General features: G+C 46.5%; 1 protein-coding gene across 3 annotated transcripts in view; it reads right to left on the bottom strand.

Moving 5' to 3' along the window:
* Positions 1–21,801, bottom strand: part of C26H10orf90 (chromosome 26 C10orf90 homolog) — a 247,412-nt gene that overhangs the window by 79,743 nt on the left and 145,868 nt on the right. For 2 of the 3 annotated variants that reach the window (XM_027529074.1, XM_027529076.1), the window contains exon 3: positions 3,664–3,755. The exons of the other annotated variant lie outside the window; for it this stretch is intronic. In XM_027529074.1, coding sequence (XP_027384875.1) covers positions 3,664–3,755 — 92 coding nt within the window. The remainder of the gene's footprint in view (positions 1–3,663; positions 3,756–21,801) is intronic. 3 annotated transcript variants of the gene reach the window in all.

Raw genomic sequence — 21,801 nt, 5'->3', positions numbered from 1 at the left:
ACTGAGCCTGAATCGTCTCCTTAAAGACCCTGCTCTAAACACACACTCTGAGGTTCTAGGACTGAGGACTTCCGCATATAAATTTGTGGGGGGGCGGGGTGCGGGGCACAATTGAGTCCATAACAGACTCCACTATATCACATCACGTCCTGCTCTCTTCTGGGCTGGGAAACCAAGAAAGAGAGGAGACAGACGGGCCACTTGGTATGCCTATCCAACTAGCGCTTTTCAAACAGGACAAACTTCCTTTAAAAGTAATCACATCTTTTACATCAAATATCTTCCCCAATTAAGCTGTTTCAAGGTGTCACTCCATCTGTCCTTGGTTAACTGAACATGGCTTTGAAACAAGATGTCTTTTATCTAATATAAAATTAACTGATGTAAGAGTTGATTGGAGAGGAAGAAAATAATCTCGTGTGTAAAGTGGAACATTCAAGGTCAGAGAGAGGTCAAATGAGTTGGGTTTTACGTCAGGCTTTTGGTAGTAAATCATCCCTTTCCTGATCATCCCACACAACACTCTCTCGTTCATAAATGCTGTTTAAGATATCGATTTCTTTTAAATGTTTCAAACATGATTCTATAGTGCTGATAATGACTTAAATAGCTTTATGCATTTTATTGATTGTTTTTAACTTTATATTTATGCCTTAAGGCATATTACTAAGAAGGGCTCCGTTTCATAAATTGAAGGATGAGAGAAATAAACAGCAGGTGAGCAGGAAGATCAGATCCTGAACCACGGGAGTAAGTAAGGGTGCTTCTATTCCTGGAGCAATTTATTTTCTCCAAATGAATGTGGATCAGCATCAAATCTAATGTATGGCTTTGAAGTCTGTATTATTCTCCATGAGACAGTCCTTTCCTTTTCCATAGCTGCTCTGCAAACCACAACTCTATTTGCCAGTGGAGCCTCTGTTGCCACCTCCCGACACACTCTGAAGTTACCTTTGCATCAGCTGCAAGCGGCTCACTCCCGCTCGGGGGATCTAAAATCATCTTCTCTAGGTCATCTGCCAACCCAGCGGCATCTCATCCTAAGTGTAAGTTCTCAAATGTTCCTCTGGCATGTAACAATAAGGAAAGATGGTTTTAAGACAAAATGGAAAAGTTGGAGATTTTCTCCCTCTCCAACCTGCAGCTCTTATCTTTCCACACATTCACTAGAATCCAGAGGATTCAATGCAGTGTAATATATGACAGTGAAAATCTGGCAAGAATCTAAATGTTTTTTCAAAGAGGATTGGGTAAGTCAATCATGGCACACACGACTGCCTCATATTCTGTAGAAATTAAAACTAAGGATTACAAAGAATTTAAATGATATGGGAAGTTGCCTGTGATAGAATGTTATGTAATACAAGAACACTATAAATGTTGATATACATTACAGTTGCATGTTTAAAAATGCATGAGAAAAATACGGGAAAGAAATACGTAAGTATTTCCTTATTTATATATTCCTACATTTTCCTAAGTGTCTATATGAAATTGCCATTATTTTTGCTATCAGGAAAATTAAAAAAAATTTTTTTTAAATAAAACTCAGTTCCATAATTCATTCCTTTTAAGTAATCACTTGGCTGGAGAAGTGCCTACATATCATTTCTATGGCTTCGATGAATTTGAAAGGAAAAGTGATCAATCTTTCAGAGGCTCTGGAGGAGAGGCAGAGATTTATGGCGGTTACAAAGGAAGGGCACCCATTTGGAGTGTTCATCATCTTAGAGCATCCTTATAACACCCACAAAGGGACAAGCCTTAAGAGCTCAAAGTTAGGAGGGAAATTTGAAAGTCACACTACTGTCATGATCAAAGCAGAGGATCCAGATCATTGCAAAGTAGATGTTTAGAAGGTGTGGTCTCTGAGAGTTAGCCCAGTTATAGATAATGACCAAGTGTGAGTATATGAATGTGTGTGTGTGTGTGTGTGTGTGTGTATTATTGAGACCCAGCCACATGGGTCCAAAGATCTATATCGTGAATGACCAAACTGATTAATTTTAACATCAACCAGAAAAAATGCTGAACTTTACTAGTTCAATGTGAAAAACAGGTGGGAAAGATCTTCAGATGGTATCTTTCTTGTTAAAAAAGCAGCAGCTGACCTCCACATTATCCTCCACTTCTTAATGGACATCTCCTCCCAGGGATGGTTCTCAGTGGTCCATGGCTCCTCCAACTCATTTCCCTCCCTGCAACCCGGGATTCTTGTTCCTGCTTTCAGGGGGCACGTTAATTATAGTTGCACATCTGCACATCTCAGATAGGGAGCTCCGTGTCTGACATAGAAATGGCTTTAAATATTGACGACTAAATCTCAGGACTCAGAATAGTGGCCTTCATCCATTGTGTGAGATTTCAGCCTGGGATCTCTGAGGAAATGTTGAACTTTATTAAACACAAAGTTAAATTAAAGGATAATACCTAAGATAAGTATTTAGGGTGCAAAATTATTTTTTACCTTGGCTACATTAATGCTATGAGGGATCAATTCTTATAATTCCACTTTCTCTCATAATTACAAAGTTGGCAGCAGAATTATCATCTGTGAAAGCCAAGAGATGCCTTGTAAACTATAACACTTCGGACAATTCTCTCAGGCAGAAAGTCCATAGTTCAAGTTCTGTTCACTGGAATGAGACTTTCTCTACACCGGCCTTGTTGAGCAAGATCAGAACAAAAGCTCTGGACCCAGATAGCTTATGAGCTGTGAGATTCTGAGGCAACTACTGGAGCTATTGAAGCTTTCATTTTATCATCTGCAAAATAGGTATAATAACAATACAGTTGTCCCTCAGAATCCAACGGGGGTTGGTTCCAGGACCCCACCTCCTCAGATACCAGAAGCCAAGGATGCTCAAGGCCCTTGTGTAAAATTTCAGAGTGTTTGCAATATAATCTATGCACATCCTCCTGTTTACTTTAAATCATCTCTAGATCATTTATAGCCTGCAATACAGTATAAATGTTATATCGATATGTAAACTGGCATGTAGCATGTTCAAGTTTTGCTCTTTAGAATTTTCTGGGATTCTTTTCCCAAATAGCTTCGATCTACAGATGGGTGAACCCACAGATGAAGAATCCATGGACATGGAAAGCCAGTGGTCTCTCCTCCCTGGGTTTGTGGTAAGGTGAAAAGAGTCAGTTAGACAGAGTCTGGCATGCAATATGCTGTCAACATTACCACTGTGTACACAGAGTTCCTTATTGTCTAGCATCAGAAACATTTCATTTTGTGAATATGACCTCTAATTTCCTTCCCTGTGTGAGACCGCTGACATTTTTTGCAGTCGTAACAACCTGTGCTAGCTTGTTAGATTTCAAATTACCTCTTATCCACCTTCAAAATGCCATATGGCATCATCCGTCCTCTCCAGCAGATTAATTTTGGTTTAAAGTTGAGATTTGATCACCATACTCTCCTTTGATACTGCAAATCTACAAATTATTGGTCAAGATTATAAAAGGATGAATGGATACACACTGCATACTTTAACGTAAAGTCTTAGTCATGATGGTTAGATTTTCTGCTGCGTTGATCCCACTTATGACTAAACAAAATAAAATGCAAACACATCACAAGTAGGCCAGTGATCACGTTTTACAGTTGGCTGCATTTTGCTGCCTACTCTAGGAGTTAAAAACATATGTTACCTCAGTGAAGTCAGATCTCTTCTCTGGAACACCAGACTGGAGATTTTTAAGGGCAATTTGATCGTGGGGACTGTACTGGCTGTCCCGTAATCCTAGGCAAAAGGAAATAATATTGCTACTTTTTAGTATACGAAAGGATAAAGTGGAGTATATAACTTTACTATAAAATTTAATGTCACCTACTCAAGTATTATGGGCTTCCCAGGTGGCACCAGTGGTAAAGAACCCGAGAATGCTGGAGACATAAGAGACACAGATTCGATCTCTGGGTCAGGGACAATCCTCTGGAGGAGGGCACAGCAATCCACTCCAGTATTCTTGCCTGGAGAATCCCATGGACTGAGGACCCTGGTGGACTACAGTCCATGGGGTCGCAAAGAGTGGGAAATGATTGAAGCGACTTAGCACGCAAGTATTATATGAACCATAGTGAATCTAGGCTACTCGGACCCAAGAAAAACCTTGTCTGTTCCCCTTATCCACCCAACCCACTCCATGGAGGCTCTGACTTCACTGTTATTCTGTTTATCAGGCTGTAAGATGCCTTCCTCCATACTGTTGCTTTATGTTCCCAGACTCGGTAATATTAATAAATGAACAAGTTTAGCCTTCACACACTCACCCGTGCTGAGTTTGCACCCAGCAGAAGAGAGAATCATGTCTATGGATTTCTCAACATCCCTGGAGTTAAGAATGCCTGAACTGCAACATCAACTTTCATCCAACCTCTTAACACAATGATTCTGGAAGGACCTGTGAGTGACTCAAACACTGATACGGAAGCTGCTTTGGAATACCTGAGGATTATTTTGTGATGACATTGTGAGGAAAAAATGAGACACCGTGGACCAGCCTCCACATAAACACCAGCCACAGCAGCAGCCAAGAATATCTTCAGGTCCACATGCTCACAGCAGGGGCCAATAATTGTAGAACCTGGGCTCGGGTCCTGGCTCCACCATCCACCAGCTTGGAAACTATGGACAAGTCTACAGAATCGCTCTATGGAATTTCCTCATCCACCCAACCTGCCCTGCACCCCTCATGGAAAGCTGAGAAGGAAGTTGCACTTTGTGATGCAAGCCTGAAGTATCAGGACGTCTGCCTGGTGTCCTGCTGCCAAAGCAGGAATGTGAGTCAAGCCCAAGAAGGTGGGTAGCGATCAGCCTTCACTGCAACACAGCCCTGGGTTACAGCGTTGCCTTCACAATGCAGCTATTCCAAGGAGAGTGAGTTTCCAAAAGCTGCAAAGAATGCTTTCCCAGTGCTGATGAGGAGAAAGAAGAGATCTAAGAAAGCAGCTCTCTAATTTAGCATCTTTATCAGTTCATAAGAAGGGTGTATTAAAGAATTTAGATAAAATTTCAAGCATCTTATGGGGAAATGATATGCTATGGCATTTTCAAGTTTGGCAGATTTGCAAAAGCATCAGGATATGGCAATTTCAAGGGCCACCATTGACCCATCCAAAACGTATCCACATCTTGTCTCGTCCTTGGTGATAACAGAGCCCCCATCAGATCCACCCGGACATGTGGCTGCGTCCCCATCTGAGCCTGGAACTGAGTGACAGAGATGTTCATCCAACATGATGTGCATGGATTACTTCCCATGAAGCACAAATATAAGACTTGAAAGATGTCATGGATTTCTGTGCAGAGTCGATGCATCATGATGAACTGACAATAAAGCTGATGAAGACGGAAATCTCCTGGCTCTGGTCTGTGTTTAAGAACTCTGCAGTCAGCACAGGCCTGGGGCCAGACCAGCCTGTTCTGCATCCCAGCTTGGCCCCGAGCTCACCTGCATAGAGGAGGTGCTTGCCCTCCCTCCACATTATGGATGAGAGTCTTCATCCTTAAAATGCAGGTAATAACACCTCCTTCCCAGCTTTGTGATCCGTGCACTACAGGTTCTGTATGTTACCAGGGATGGGATGTGGGGTTCAGTTCAGTTCAGTTCAGTCACTCAGTCATGTCCGACTCTTTGCGACCCCATGAATCACAGCACGCCAGGCCTCCTTGTCCATCACCAACTTCCAGAGTTCACTCAGACTCATGTCCATCGAGTCAGTGATGCCATCCAGCCATCTCATCCTCTGTTGTCCCCTTCTCTTCCTGCCCCCAATCCCTCCCAGCATCAGTCTTTTCCAATGAGTCAATTCTTCGCATGAGGTGGCCAAAGTACTGGAGTTTCAGCTTTAGCATCATTCCTTCCAAAGAACACCCAGGACTGATCTCCTTTAGAATGGACTGGTTGGATCTCCTTGCAGTCCAAGGGACTCTCAAGAGTCTTCTCCAACACCACAGTTCAAAAGCATCAATTCTTTGGCACTCAGCTTTCTTCACAGTCCAACTCTCACATCCATACATGACCACAGGAAAAACCATAGCCTTGACTAGATGGACCTTTGTTGGCAAAGTAATGTCTCTGCTTTTGAATATGCTGTCTAGGTTGGTCATAACTTTGTGGTTAATGCTCGGTAAATAACCCTGGTTATGATCATTAATGAACGGGTCCAAGGCAGTTGCTCCTCTCCCACCCAGACCCAGACGGTCTCTAACACCAAGACATCAGTGATCACTGGAATCGGACCACAAAGTCCCAGGCTTTCTAACTATGTGTGTGACTTTGGGCAAGTGATTCTGCATCCCTTATCTCCTTGCTATGAAGTGGACATAGTGGGGCTTACTTCACAGAGTTCCTGAAAAAAGGTGCTGCTGATCTAAATAGCACAATGCTCAAAATATAACATGCAATGAATATAACATGCAATGAACATCACTTCATGGCAAAGAGATGGGGAACCAATGGAAACAGTGACAGACTTTATTTTCTTGGGCTCCAAAAACACTGCAGATGGTGACTGCAGCCATGAAATTAAAAGACACTTGCTCCTTGGAATAAAGCTATGACAAATCTAGACGGCATATTAAAAAGCAGAGCTATTACATTGCCAACAAAGATCTGTCTACTCAAAGCTATGGTTTTTCCAGTAGTCGTGTATGGATGTGAGAGTTGGCCCATAAATAAGACTAGGGGCCAAAGAATTGATACTTTTGAACTGTGGTGTTGGAGAAGACACTTGAGAGTCCCTTGGACTGCAGGGAGATCGAACCAGTCAATCCTAAAGGAAATCAACCCTGAATATTCATTGGAAGGACTGGTGCTGAAGCTGAAGCTCCAGTTCTTTGGCCACCAGATGCAAAGAGCTGACTCATTTGAAAAGACCCTGATCCTGGGAAAGATTGTAGGCAGGAGATGAAGGAGACAACAGAGGATGAGGTGGTTGGATGGCATCACCGACTCAATGGACATGAGTTTGAGTGAGCTCCAGGATATGGTGAAGGACAGGGAAACCTGGCGTGTTGCAGTCCATGGGATTGCAAAGGGTTGGACATGACTGAGTGACTGAACAACAATGACAAACAAACACTAGCTATGGAGAAGTGGCATCTCTAGCAGGGAGGAGGGAGGCTGCCAAGACCAGACAAGCAGGGTCTGTGTATGAGTATCTTCTTGCTGCTGTAATAAATGCCATAAACTTAGTGGGTTAAGCAACACGAATTTATTGTCTTACAGTTGGATGTCTGAGTCCAATACGAGTCTCCCTGGGCTAAAATCAAGGTGTTGCCAAGGCTGCACTTATGTGGGAGGGTCTAGGGGAGACCCTGTTTTTCCTTGCCTTCCAGCCAGCTTCTAGAGACTGCCACATTCCTTGGCTCATGATCCCTCATCATTCCAAACTTTTTTACATCATCACATCTCTGTGATCCTCCTATTCCTTCTTATAAGGATCCTTCTGATTAGACTGGGCTACCCAGATAATACAGGACACCCATTAAGGTGGGTTCTTAATCCTACCTGCAGAGTACCTTTTGCCATTTTTTTCTTTTTTTTTTTTTTAATTGCTAAGTCATGTCCAATTCCTTTGTGATCACATGGGCTGAAGCCCACCAGGCTTCTCCATCCTTGGGATTTCCCAGGTAAGAATACTAGAGTGGGTTGCCATTTCCTTCTCCAAGGGGTTTTCCCAACCCAGGGACTGAACCCCCATCTCCTGCTTGGCCGGTGGATTCTTTCCCACTGAGCCACTTAAAAGGTAATATATTCACAGGTTCTAGGCAAGAAGATGTGGACATAGCTTGTGAGACCATTATACTACCCATCACAGCCTAGTTGAGGAGACTGAGGTAGATGTATTGGCTGGAATGTAGGGTCTTTAAAATGATGACTCTATAGGAAAGTTCTTAAAATGTAACTTTAACTGAAAGGAAGGAATTGAAGTCTTATAAACCCCATGATTACAACATTAAAATTTTTTTTAATGTTTGTGGGAATCTGCACAAATGGCAAAGCTGTAACTTAGAGTTATGAGCCTGTTTTTGAGTAAAATTGAGGTGTGATTACAGCCATGCATGCATTAATTGAGCCTGATCAATTAATGACCCAAAAGCCGTAAGAGAGCTTACTAGGCTGGGCTTCCCTCATAGCTCAGTCGATAAAGAATCTGCCTGCAATGCAGGAAGATCCCCTCCACTGGAGAAGGGAATAGCAACCCCCTCCAGTATTCTTGCCTGGAGAATCCCAGGCACAGACAAGCTGAGTGGGCCACAGTCTATGGGGTCCCAAGAGTCGGACACCACTGAGTGACTAAACCACCAGATTGGTTAAAAGTAGAGACTTTACGTAAAGAAGGACCTTGATCCAACTCTGTCTCTGACACTAACCATTTGGGCAATTGAGGTCATTTGGGGCAACTTTCTTAAATTGTCAATCTTACTTCCCCATGTGTCAGAGGAAACACAAGACTTGTCTCCTAGGGTGTTACAAGGAATAAGTGATGACAAATACCAAGAACTAAGCAGAGTTCCTGGCACATGGTGACACATCCCCTGTCCCTTCCCACCTGACCACATCATTATCATTACTGAGGAAGTGCCCCCTGCAGTGGGGGGCCCCATCCTGCCATCTCTGACTAAGGCAAAGCCAGTGGACATTTGAGGCAGGCTACCAAGAACAAGGCCAACAGGAGCCTGGGCATCTTCCAGCAGCTGGGATCCGGGTCTCCAAAACAGATATTTGCAGAACCCAGGACCCACGGCACCCGGCCTAAGTCTCTGGAGGAGGTACTGCTGCCTGGGCAGGAGGGGCCAGCCTGTCTGCTTCTTCCCCTGCAGCTGGCCTGTCCCAGAGCTTTCATGGGGCAGCTGCCTGTCTGCAGGCCAGCAGGTCAGTCTCACTCTGCAGCCGGAGACCATCCTGGTGAAAGGGACGCTGGCAGAGGGCAGACCCTGTGCACCTGGAGTCAGGCAGCCTAGGTCCAAGTGCTAGTAACTAGAGCGCTGTGTAACTAGAACGCGGAGCTGACCCTGTTCCCTTTCCCGCCCCGGGCTGCCCCTGGCTGCAGGGAGGCGGCTGTCGGAGGCTCACAGCTTTGCTCTTCTCTGAGAACCGTCCTCGACAGAAGGCTTCCTCCACCTTGGCCCACAGCTGGTGGGGACTCAGAGGGGTACAACAGCCAGGGCAATGCTGCGGTTTGCTCCAGAGCATAACCCGAGGGCCAGCCTGCCCCCGGAGCCCATCCGTCACCCCCCGCAGCTTCCCCATCAGGCCTCTCTCACTCTCTCTGGGTTCTGTCCTCAAGGACACCCTCCCCCTCGTGCCCCTCAATTCCCACGCCAGGCTCTGCTTCTTGGAAACTCGACATGCTGGCATCTCACTGTGCTGACCAAGCGTGGGGGCTCTCAGTGTGGGTCCCCAGACCTGCAGCCCCAGTATCATGGGGTGACGTCAGAAATCCACAGTGTCAGGCCCCGCCTCCTGACCTGCAGACCCACTGATCCAGAAACTCCGGGGGAGAGGGGCAGAGTGCACCTCCTGGGCCCGATGGAGCCTTCTGGTTCACTTCACGCCGCTTCACCCCAAGGGCACTGTGGGTCCTAGACGATCAAGCGCCTGCACAGATGGTGACTTGAGGCCCTAGAATGAAGCCAGAGCTCTTCTGACTCACAGTCATCCCACGGCTTTTGGAGAACACACCGAGGGGATGGCAATGGGACTTTTCCTCAATGTCTTTAATGAGAATGAAGCCATCAATGATGGCAGCATGCGGTTACTTTGAAACAAACTAAAACTCATTCCCCAGGGGGAAGTCATATTGCCAATGTAAGGAAGTTACCCAAAATGACCTCAATTGCCCAGGTGGTTAGTGTCAGAGACAGATTTGGATCAGGGTCTTTCTTTACCTAAAGTCTCTACTTTTAACCAGTTTAGTCACTCAGTCCTGTCGACTCTTACAACCCCATAGACTGTGGCCGGCCAGGTTCCTCTGTGCCTGGTATTCTCCAGGCAAGCATACTGGAGTGGGTTACCATTCCCTTCTCCGGGGGATCTTCCCAACCCAGGAACTGTTCCCAGGTCTCCTGCACCGCAGGCAGTTTCTTTACTGACTGAGCTATGAAGGATGCCCTTAACCCAGGCATTGCTGGTTAAGGAATGGGTTGAGTCTGGTGCCCAGTGTCCTCTGCCCGGGCAGGGGTCATGGCACAGGCAAGTCAGATGAGGGCTTCTCTTCCATGATCGTTGGAAAGATGGAACAGGATTCCAACTCCAGCAGCCTGAGTCCTTCCTCCAAAGCCACAGAGGCCTCCCTGGAGGCTAAGAGAGTCAGAGCAACATGAAACTGAACACACCATGAGGCCTTGAACCAGACTCTCCTGGAATCTAACTTCCTCCCTGGAGGAAAGCATGCTTCAGGGATAGGTTCCACCTGCCTGTGAGTTTAAGCCTTCCTTGGGGTGATGGGGGCCCCAGGGTGGGGCAGAAAAGGTGGTGAGATGCTGTCCCCTCCCACGACTCTAAGAGGAACTCAGCCGGCATCCCAGGAAGCCACCAGGAGAGCTCCACCAGCCAGGGACCTGGGAAAGGTGTGGGATGGGGTGAACTTAGGCAAAAGGGGACACTGGGTTGGGAGAAGGTGGTGCAGCCCACGCAGAGGTAAAAGAGGAAGGTGGAAGTGTCTACAGGGACTGTGTGAGAGGGAATCCTGCAAATCAGGAGACCGCAAGCAGCATGCTGGGCAAAGCCTGGGATACAGGTAAGGAGCTGCATACAATTCCCACGGGGCACCCAGCCCGCTTGAGCTGTCTGTGCAGAAATAGCCGACAAGCTACATCATGCACTGCCTAATGAATCCATCCATCAACGTCGTGTGTAAATGATGAACCCCAGGCTTCCGTTGGTTCAGAGAGCTCCCTTGTTTTCATGTCTCTATCGTGTGTATCAGGGACCCAGACAGGACGTCCGCATCCCCACCTGGTAGACTGTAAATGCTTTCCCTCATTTCCAGTCTGATAGGAGGTGAGGAATTTTCACTTGACTTCAACATGACTGCGTCTGAATCTTTTCAGTAGATATTTCTCAGACAGAATTAAAGACCTGAATAAAGACTTCTCAGCCCTGAATTAAAGCCGTCACCTCTGTGAGGTTTGACCCTGTTAACTACCCACTGCCTCTGGACCACCTTCCCATGGTTGACTTCTGGGGTCTTCTCACCATCTTCCTCCCTCTTGGCTACCGTGTCTTCCTTTCTTTTGCATTCTCCCCTTGACACCCTCCCTTCTGGGTCCTCCTGCCGAGTCTTAGACCACTGCCGAGGCAGGACCCAGAGCCCAGCCATGGCCACTAGCCCTTAGAAGCAGCGACCTCCAAGTCTCTGCAAGCTTCGTTTGGGGGGACTTTCCTGGTGGGCCGGGGGTTAAGAATCTGCCTTCCAGTGCAGGGGGTGCAGGGAACTAGGATACTACATGCTGCAAAGAAACAGCTCGCGCACGTCAATTACTGAGCCCTTGTGCGCTGGAGTCCAGATGCCACAGGGAAATATCTCACATTTTGTAGTGAAGACCCCAAATGCCACAACTGAGACCAGACTCTGCCAAATAAATAAATATTTTTTTAATAAAGATAATTGTCAGTAGATTAAACACACACACACAGCTTTTCCAAAAGGAGATCAACCAGCTTCTCTTGAGCTGCCGCCACTGACATCTCCTCCCCCGCTGACCCTCCGTCTCCTTCCCTCCCCCTTTCCTTTCCTCCTCCTCACCCCCCAGGTCCATTTTCTCAGCACGTGGCCACCATCCTCCCATCACCCACAGTGAAAACCAGGGTTCCACCTCCACACCCACCTCCAACATCCAGTTACAAGTCTTGATTTATCATGAAAGACGCTCTGCCTCATCCCATCAGCTTAATCCTGCCTGAGCTGCCTGGTCTCAGCAAGGTCACAATCAAGGGGTGACCCTTCCAGCCTCGTCTGCATCAGTTCTCCCAAATCCCCTTGATGTCATCAGTTTGTGACCTTGTGAAGGTCACACGCTCCTTTGAGAACTCTAATAAAAAGGATACATTTTCCCCCCAGAACAGATCCTGGGAAACCTACACAGAACAAACTGAGCCCATGTGCACACAGTGCTGGGGGCTCAAGGAGACCAGGATACGGCCATACATCCAGACCGAACTATAATCCAAGCAGATGCACACACCCCTGTGTTCATAGCAGCATGAGTCACAACAGCCAAGACATGGAGACAACCTAGATGTCCACTGACAGATGAATGATCAAGACGTGGTGCATATGTACAGGGGACTATTACCCGGCCATAAAAAAGAGAGAAAGAATGCCACTTGCAGCAGCATGGATGGGCCTAGAGACTGTCATATGAAGAGAAGTCAGGCAGAGGAAGACAAACATCATAAGGTATCCCTTAATTTAAAATATGATGCAAATGAATTTACCTTCCAAACAGAAACAGACTCACAGACGTAAAGAACACACTTGTGGTTGCCAGCGGGGAGGGTGCGAAAGCAATGGATCAGGAGTTTGGGATGAGCAGATACAAGCTAGTATATAGAGAATGGTTAGAAAACAACAAGCTCCCACTGTATAGCACACAGAACTATATTCAATATCCGGTGATCAATCATAAAGGGAAAGAATGCATGTAGTAAAATGGAATCATTTTGGTGTGCAGCAGAAGTTAGCACAACATTGTACATCAACTATACTTCTATAAAATAAATTCCAAAAAATAAATAATCCAAAGACTTTGAAGTTAAAAACAATTGTATTATTTCCATGAATGCAGCTAATAAAATCTCTCCAAGTTTAAAAAAAAATTTTTTTTTAATTAAAAAACAGAGTCCAAGATAGAAATCCTTAAAATGAGCCCCTTCTCCTTCCTGGATGTGACTGCTTTGACGTCTCTGTGACCATGGCCTTGGCTGCCTCCTGCCCAGCTCTCCCAGGGGCTAACCCCTCGCCCTCTGCACAGCTCAGGGTCACCGCTGCTCAGCAGGGCTCCTAGGTCTGCCCCCACCACACATACCTTCCCATCCATGCAGCCGCCTGTGTTCCTTTCCTAGAGCTGCCACAACAAATGAGCACAACGGGCGAGTTACAACAGCAGGAGTTTACTGTCTCACAGTCCTGGAGGCCAGACGTCTGACGCCAAGCTGCCGGCAGGCCCATGCTCCCTCTGAAGGATGCAGGGAGCTTCCTTCCTTGCCGCTTCCTGCTTCTGGTGGCTGCTGGCAACCCCTGGCGTTCCTTGGCTTGTGGCAGCATCAGTCGTCCGCCTTCATCCTCATGTGGCCATCCTCCCTTTGTCTCTATTTCTCCAAACTCTCTCTTATTACAATGGCCCCAGTCACTGGATGGAAGGCTCACCCCAAGCCAGTATGACCTCATGCTGACTACACCTGCAAAGACCTTGTTTCCAAATCCAGTCCGTTCAGAGGTTAAGGCTCGAGCACAACTTCGGAGAGACACAATCTAACCCAGCACGGTGTCCCCAGCAGGCCGCCATCGCCGTGAGTTCTCATTACACTGCCCTGTAATCAGCTGGGCGTGGGTCTGTCCCCTCAAGTTGATGGAGGCCTTCAGAGGGCACCTCATCATCACCTTCCCTCCCATGCCCAGCGCAGTGCCTGCCAACTGAAGACCTTCACCAATTGTTGACTGAACGAATAAATCATTTCTCATTTTGATAGGCATTATATCTATGGGAGAAAATCAGAACATACCTTCCTCAGACAGCTTGATCATATTCCACTGATGTTTCAAAGACATTTTACTTAGATTCAAAGGTCTGTTAATGGCAAAGATGCACTGGGCTAAAGGGAAGAAAAATTGGCCACAGTTCACATCCAAAACTCCTCTCGGAATGAGTCAAGCTCCCACCTTCTGTGGTGGGCTGAAGAACCTCCAAACACTCTACCTGTGATGAAGTCACCAGAATGTTTCCATGGCAACCAGGGAGCGGGTGAGGAGTCCACCCTGTGCTATTTCTCCTGAGAAGGAATAGGAATCATCACTTTGACTTTTATATCTGAGGCTTTGTTGACAAGTTAAAAAAAAAAGTTTGTGCAACCATTAAGTTTTCTGCAGAGCACTGTTAGATGTGAGATGACAATTTTACCTACTGCCTACATTCAGATACACATTTCCCCTCAACTTCTCATTATTTTTTATTTTTTACCTTGTTTTGATGATGCTGGTTCTCTTGCCAGGCAGCATTTTTTACTGTGGATATGTTCCCTCACTATTAAAATACATTCAGATAACATCACAATGTTAATTTGTTTATCCTATTTGTAATACATGTTACCAATTTTTACAAAGTGGCTTATCTAGAAAATTGAGCAACAGGGCAGTCTGTGTACCATGCAAGCTATTACAGGAATGATCAATTCCAACAATTTAACAAAGCACCTTTGACACTAAATTATAATGAATATTGTTTTATAATTTATACCCAATCACATTTGAGGTGGCCTATAATTAACAACACGGATAAAAGCCAGCAAAACTGATAAAAGACGCAAGTAATGAACTGGAGAACTCATTGGACCATAAAGCCTGGGCTAAAGATGACCCTGGCACAGAAGAACCACAAACTAAGGGTGCATTTGCAGCAGCCAAGGCCAAAGAGGGGAACATGATAAATTGCATAACTCATTGCCTTTCAAATGAAATACACTGTTTCATTCAGAGAGTGGTTTTATACTCTGGGATAAGGCACCGTTGGTATGGGTCATTAGATAAATGGACAGCACCTCCGTAAGTTGCTTCATAAACACCAGGACAGTGTAAAAGTCACTGGACAACCCCAGGGTACTTTGAGTCAGGTCAATGCCACTCATTATAGTTGTTCAGTCACTAAGTTATGTCTGACTCTTTGCGATTCCATGGACTGCAGCATGCCAGGCTTCCCTGTCCTTCATTATCTCCCAGAGTTTGCTCAAACTCATGCCCATTGACTCGGTGATGCCATCCAACCATCTGATTCTCTGCCACCCTCTTCTCCTTTTGCCTTCAATCTTTCCCAGCATCAGGGTCTTTTCTAATGAATTGGTTTTTCACACCAGGTAGGCAAAGTATTGGAGCTTCAGCTTCAGTATCAATCTTTCCAGTGAATATTCAGGGTTGATTTCCTTTAGGATTGACTGGTTTGATCTCCTTGCTGTCCAAGGGCCTCTCAAGTATTATCTAGCACCACAATTCAAAAGCATCAGTTCTTCGGTGCTCCGCCTTCTCTGTGGTCCAACTCTCACATCCATACATGACTGCTGGAAAAACTATAGCTTTGACTAGATGGACCTCTGTCAGCAAAGTGATGTCTCTGCTTTTTAATTCACTGCCTAGGTTTGTCATAGCTTTCCTTCCAAGAAGCAAGGGTCGTTTAATTTCAATGTCACTATTACATCATAAAGGCTGAAATTTATTATGCGATCAAGGCAAGACAGATTTTGGATACAAAGGTTATCTCCTTTAACACTCGGAATGACCTTTGGAGGAAAGCACAGTTATCACCCCCATTTTACAGATGAGAAAGTTGGACCTCCTTGAAGTAACCTGCCAAGCATCACTCAATCCAATAAGGCTCAAGCTGAGAGTTTGCAATATGAATGATCATTGTACACACAGAAAAGGTAGAAATGGGGCCTAATCCGTAGGATCTGATAACCTCTTTCATGAAGCTTGAGAAAGGGGACAGAACATGCTGGCTTTAGATGTCAGGGCTAGGTGACACCTGGCCCTCCCACATTCTAAGGATGTTTGTGCCTCAGTTAAAGGGGCAAACTGAAGGGCGGGGAACCATGAAAAGAAAGGTTTTCACCAGCCCAGCACTCTGCCTGTCAACAACGGCCCCCCATCAAAAAATAGGTGTTGTTAGCCACAGTTTTATATAATTTTCATCTCTCCCAGAAAATGGTGGAGCATAATACAGACTTGTCTAATAGTGAGTAAAAACCTGCCCACTAATTTTGTAGCTACTCTGGCTCTAGCTGATTTCCAAGACACTTGGAACTGGAGGAACCAGGCCTCTGCCCTTGGTGTCCGGGCTTGGCTCCAGGGTCAGCGTTTCGTGCGGTGGGAGCCAGGTCTCCCCTGGAGGACCGGGTAAGACCACTGCATGCAGGACCGTCCACCCAAACATGCTTGTGCGCATGCGCCAGCCTCCGAGCCCCCGAGGCTCTGCTCGCGAGTCGGCCTTGGTGGGATCGCGCCACGACCCCAGTTCAGTCAATAGTTACTGGGAATCTGATGTCTTTGAAGACCTGACTCAGGTGCTGGGCTGAGCACAGGAGAGCTTTAAAAATGAGCAGAGCACAGGAGTCCCCATCTTTAAAGACCGCAGAGTCTGAAAAAGGAATAAGACGCATAACGAGACCTTTTTCAGTGCAAGGTGGATTTCCCCTTACGGGCTTTTTCCCCCCTTAATTGTGGTAAAACACACACACAAAAAACATTAAATCTACCATCCTAGCCATTTTTAAGTGTCCAGTTCTGTGGCAATAAGCACATCCAGCTACACCATGTTGGGCAACCATCACCTTCATCCGTCCAGAGAACTTTTTCATCACCCAGAACCAGAGCTCTGTCCACTTTAAACCATGACCATCTGCCCACCCCCAGCCTGGGACCACTGCCATTCTCTTTTCTTTCTCCATAAATTTGACTGCCACAGGGACCTCACGTAAGTGGAATTATCCGGTGACTGTCCTGCTGTGATTGCCTTATTTTACCCAACCCGACATCTTCAAAGTTCATCCATGTTGTCTCATGTGTCAGAATCTCCTCCCTTTTAAACGGTGAATGATATTCCACTGTGTGGATGGACCATACTTGTGTGAACATCTGTTCATCTGGCAATGGACCCTTGGGTTGCTTACCCCTTTAGGCTACTGTGAATAATGCTGCTGTGAACGTGACTATACAAACACCGCTTCCACACCCTGCTTGCAGTTCTTTCCCCGGACTGTCTTCTGCCTTTCATTCTGCGGTCCTGCCTTGGTTTTATTACCTCATTTGTTCTTAGCAAACATTAGAGAGCTTTTGCGATGGGTAGGAAGGGCAAAGAGCTAGTCACTGGGATAGATGAGTTTAGTAGTCATCTTCCTACCTTCCCTGGTGGCTCAGAGGGTAAAGTGTCTGCCTGCAATGTGGGAGACCTGCAATGTTCAATCCCTGGGTCGGGAAGATCCCCTGGAGAAGGAAAAGGTAACCCACTCTGGTACTCTTGCCTGGAAAACCCCATGGACGGAGAAGCCTGGTAGGCTACAGTCCATGGGGTCGCAAAGAGTCGGACACGACTGAGCAACTTGGCTACAGTCCATGGGGTCACAAAGAGTCGGACACGACTGAGCAACTTGGCTACAGTCCATGGGGTCGCAAAGAGTCGGACACGACTGAGCAACTTCACTTTCTCACCTTCCTACCCTTGTGCAGGGGGAGGGTCAGGGGAGACGGAGTGGGTCTCACTTTAAGCCGTCAGCACTGGGAAGTGGTTAAACACAGGTGGTCGCTGTCATGGAACCTAACCCAGACGTGCTCAACCTGGGCTCCAACCTGAAAGGGAGAGAAAGTGCCATCACCACCACCACCATCCCCTACCTGCTTCTGAGTCTGTGAGCTGGGAGGAGGGCAAGGGGGCGAGGGGTCTGCTGGGCTTCTCAAGGACACCCAGCCTCACCTAAGCAGAGGGTGTGGGGGTGGACAACAAGAAGGAGCCGTGGGAGAGGGAGAAAGAGGAGGATTTTTCCTCCTTTGTTTTGTCCCAACACAGCACGGTTCAGCAGGCAGAGTCCAGACAAGCAGCTGAGACCCTGGGCTCAGGTCCCAGCTGCCGTTCAGCGGTGACTTGAGCTGGTCAGCACATCTCCGGGCCTAGCCTCCCGTCTGTGACGTGAGGAATGTGCAGGGGCCTGGGTGGCCTCAGGACATCCTCTGGTTCTGCCAGGGGTCTTGTCCACAATGGCTGGGCCGAGAGGTGCTGGGGAGGTTTGAGGGACGGAGTGTGTGAGTGTCATTGCCACGAACTTTCTTCTTCCATAAACTTGAATGTGGCTTCGTGACACCCTCTCTTCTTCAAGGAGCGTCAGGCTCACTGAAGCAGGGTTGTCACTGCCTGGCTCCGTCATGCAGTAGTTTGATTTCAGAAGGGACCGGTTCTGCCCCACTGCCAGCTTCCCCTGGTTGAGATCCAAGCTGCTGCAGGGCCCTGATCACTGGGCTTGTTACCCAGGCAGCTTTCTGCAGGATGAGCAGGGGTGGCCTGTGCAACTTTAGTCCAGGGCTAGGTGACAACTGATACCCAAAGAAGAAAAACGGGATATTGTTGGAACCTCCTGAGAAAGAACCCGGAGCCGCATCTGGCCCAGCTGCAAAGCCACACGTTCCAGAGAGAGCAGGAGAAGCTGTCCGCTCAGGGTTCATTCTGTAAACAAGCCACAGAAATATTTTCACAAGGCGTCAGCCTGGACTTCCTCTGTGTCACAAGGAGCGACGTGGTTCTTGTTTGCGGGGCAGTGGGGCTTCTCAGGTCTCCTCCTCTCGGTTACCTTGGCCGGAGCCTGTCTGGAACCCACAGAGGTGATTACAGGTTCTGCCACGAGCTGCACAAATAAAATCGGTGTGGTGTCTGAAAGCTCCAAGTCGTAAATTTCTCATTGTACTAAGCACACTGTACACCGTGGGTATGGGAAGAGATGCGGCCACCAGATCAGATCAGCTAACCCAGCATCCAAGGAAAAACCCAGGTTCAGAGATGCTCATGCCTACTGCCATCATCCTGTCTTCCTACCTGCAAAGTCAAGGTGGCCTCTCAACAGAATTCTCCAGCAGCTCATCCGCCGTGCTGGACAGTTAGAACCAGCTGGCTATTCTCACCAGCTGTGCCTTTTGAGTTGCTGTTGTTGAATGGGAGAAAGATGCTAGCACTCTGTTTTCCCTAAAAGTCCCTCCTGCTGTAACAAATCACAAACTTCGGCAGGAACAAGGGAAACTGTCCCCTTACGTGTCTGGGTTTGTCCTCCCCTGCCACCTTCAACAAGAGGAAGCAGAGGCTCAGAGCAGGGCGGAGAGGCTCCTGGCTGGGAAGTGGCTGAGTCAGACTTGCTCAGTCAAGGCCGGGACTCCAGATCACTGACTGTCAGTCAAGTTATCTTCTAGCCACACCCCCGTCTAGCTGAGCTGAGCTGCTGTCTCCCTGTGGCTGATTCTTTAAAAAATGTAACAAACATACTATGAAATCGGTAAAACTTAAAATTCAATGGTTTCCGTATATTCACAAAGTTGTGCAAGCATCGCCATGATCTAACTCCAGAACATTTTCATCATCCCCCCGAAGAAGCCCCATACCCATACTCTCCCTCCCTGGAAACACTAATATATGTTTTCTGGGTTTGACTATTCTAGATATTTCATATAAATGAATCATAAATATGTGGGCTTCTGTATCTGGCTCAAAGATGGAAAGCAGAAGGAGAAGAGGGTGACAGAGAATGAGACGGCTGGATGGCATCACTTATTCAATGGACATGAACTTGGGCAAACTCCGGAAGATGGTGAAGAACAGGAAGCCTGGAATGCTGCAATCCATGCTGTTGTGAGAGTCGGACACCACTTGGCAACTCAACAACCACCACAGAGTATTTCACTGAGTATTCAAGGCTCATCCAGGTTGTGTCAGAATTTCCTTCCTCTCTGTGGCTGAATAGTGTTCATTTTGTATCCATATTCATACTGTATGGAGCACATATTGAGTATCTGTTCATTAACTGATAAGCATTTAGATTGTTTCTACTTTTGGTTCCCTGATAGCTCAATTAGTAAAAATCCGCCTGCAATGTGGGAGACCTAGGTTTGATCCCTAGGTTGGAAAGATCCCCTGGAGAAAGGAAAGGCTACCCAGGATTCTGGCCTGGAGTATTCCATGGACTGTATAGTCCACGGGGTCGCAAAGAGTCAGACAGGACTGAGTGACTTTCACTTTCACATTTTGGTAATAATAGTCAATGCTACCATGAACATTTGTGTACAAGAATGCTCAAACTACTGCACAATTGCACTCATCTCACACGCTAGTAAAGTAATGCTCAAAATTCTCCAAGCCAGGCTTCAGCAATACGTGAACCGTGAACTTCCAGATGTTCAAGCTGGTTTTAGAAAAGGCAGAGGAACCAGAGATCAAACTGCCAACATCTGCTGGATCATCAACAAAGCAAGAGAGTTCCAGAAAAACATCTATTTCTGCTTTCTTGACTATGCCAAAGCCTTTGACTGTGTGGATCACAATAAACTGTGGAAAATTCTGAAAGAGATGGGAATACCAGATCACCTGACCTTCCTCTTGAGAAACCTATATACAGGTCAGGAAGCAACAGTTAGAACTGGATATGGAACAACAGACTGGTTCCAAATAGGAAAAGGAGTATGTCAAGGCTGTATATGGTCACCCTGCTTATTTAACTTATATGCAGAGTACATCATGAGAAATGCTGGGCTGGAAGAAGCACAAGCTGGAATCAAGATTGCCGGGAGAAATATCAATAACCTCAGATATGCAGATGGCACTACCCTTATGGCAGAAAGTGAAGAGGAATTAAAAAGCCTCTTGATGAAAGTGAAACTGGAGGGTGAAAAAGTTGGCTTAAAGCTCAATATTCAGAAAACGAAGATCATGGCATCTGATCCCATAACTTCATGGGAAATAGATGGGGCAACAGTGGAAACAGTGTCAGACTTTATTTTTCTGGGCTCCAAAATCACTGCAGATGGTGACTGCAGCCATGAAATTAAAAGACGCTTACTCCTTGGAAGGAAAGTTATTACTGACCTTGATAGCATATTCAAAAGCAGAGACATTACTTTGTCAACAAAAGTCCATCTAGTCAAGGCTATGGTTTTTCCAGTGGTCATGTATGGATGTGAGAGTTGGACTGTGAAGAAGGCTGCGCGCCAAAGAATTGATGCTTTTGAACTTGGTGTTGGAGAAGACTCTTGAGAGTCCCTTGGACTGCAAGGAGATCCAACCAGTTCATTCTGAAGGAGACCAGCCCTGGGATTTCTTTGGAAGGACTTATTACTGACCTTGATAGCATATTCAAAAGCAGAGACATTACTTTGTCAACAAAAGTCCATCTAGTCAAGGCTATGGTTTTTCCTGTGGTCATGTATGGATGTGAGAGTTGGACTGTGAAGAAGGCTGCGCGCCAAAGAATTGATGCTTTTGAACTTGGTGTTGGAGAAGACTCTTGAGAGTCCCTTGGACTGCAAGGAGATCCAACCAGTTCATTCTGAAGGAGACCAGCCCTGGGATTTCTTTGGAAGGACTGATGCTAAAGCTGAAACTCCAATACTTTGGCCACCTCATGTGAAGAGTTGACTCATTAGAAAAGACTCTGATGCTGGGAGGGATCGGGGGCAGGAGGAGAAGGGGACGACAGAGGATGAGATGGCTGGATGGCATCACTGACTCGATGGATGTGAGTCTGAGTGAACTCCAGGAGTTGGTGATGGACAAGGAGGCCTGGCGTGCTGTGATTCATGGGGTTGCAAAGAGTCGGACATGACTGAGCGACTGAAATGAACTGAACTGAACTGATGGCTATGAGGTAGTATCTGATTGTGAGTTCCATTTGCATTTCCCTAATGACTAATAATGTTATGCATCTTTTCATGTGCTTGCTTCCCATTTGTATATCTTCTTTGCAGAAATATCTACTCAGCAACTTGGCTCAAATTTTAAATTGCATTATTTGTCTTTTTATAGCAGGTCTAGGAAAAAGAAG

The sequence above is a fragment of the Bos indicus x Bos taurus genome, chromosome 26 (assembly GCF_003369695.1).
Source record: "Bos indicus x Bos taurus breed Angus x Brahman F1 hybrid chromosome 26, Bos_hybrid_MaternalHap_v2.0, whole genome shotgun sequence".
NCBI lineage: Eukaryota > Metazoa > Chordata > Mammalia > Artiodactyla > Bovidae > Bos > Bos indicus x Bos taurus.
This window is presented reverse-complemented; position numbering and strand designations above follow the sequence as displayed.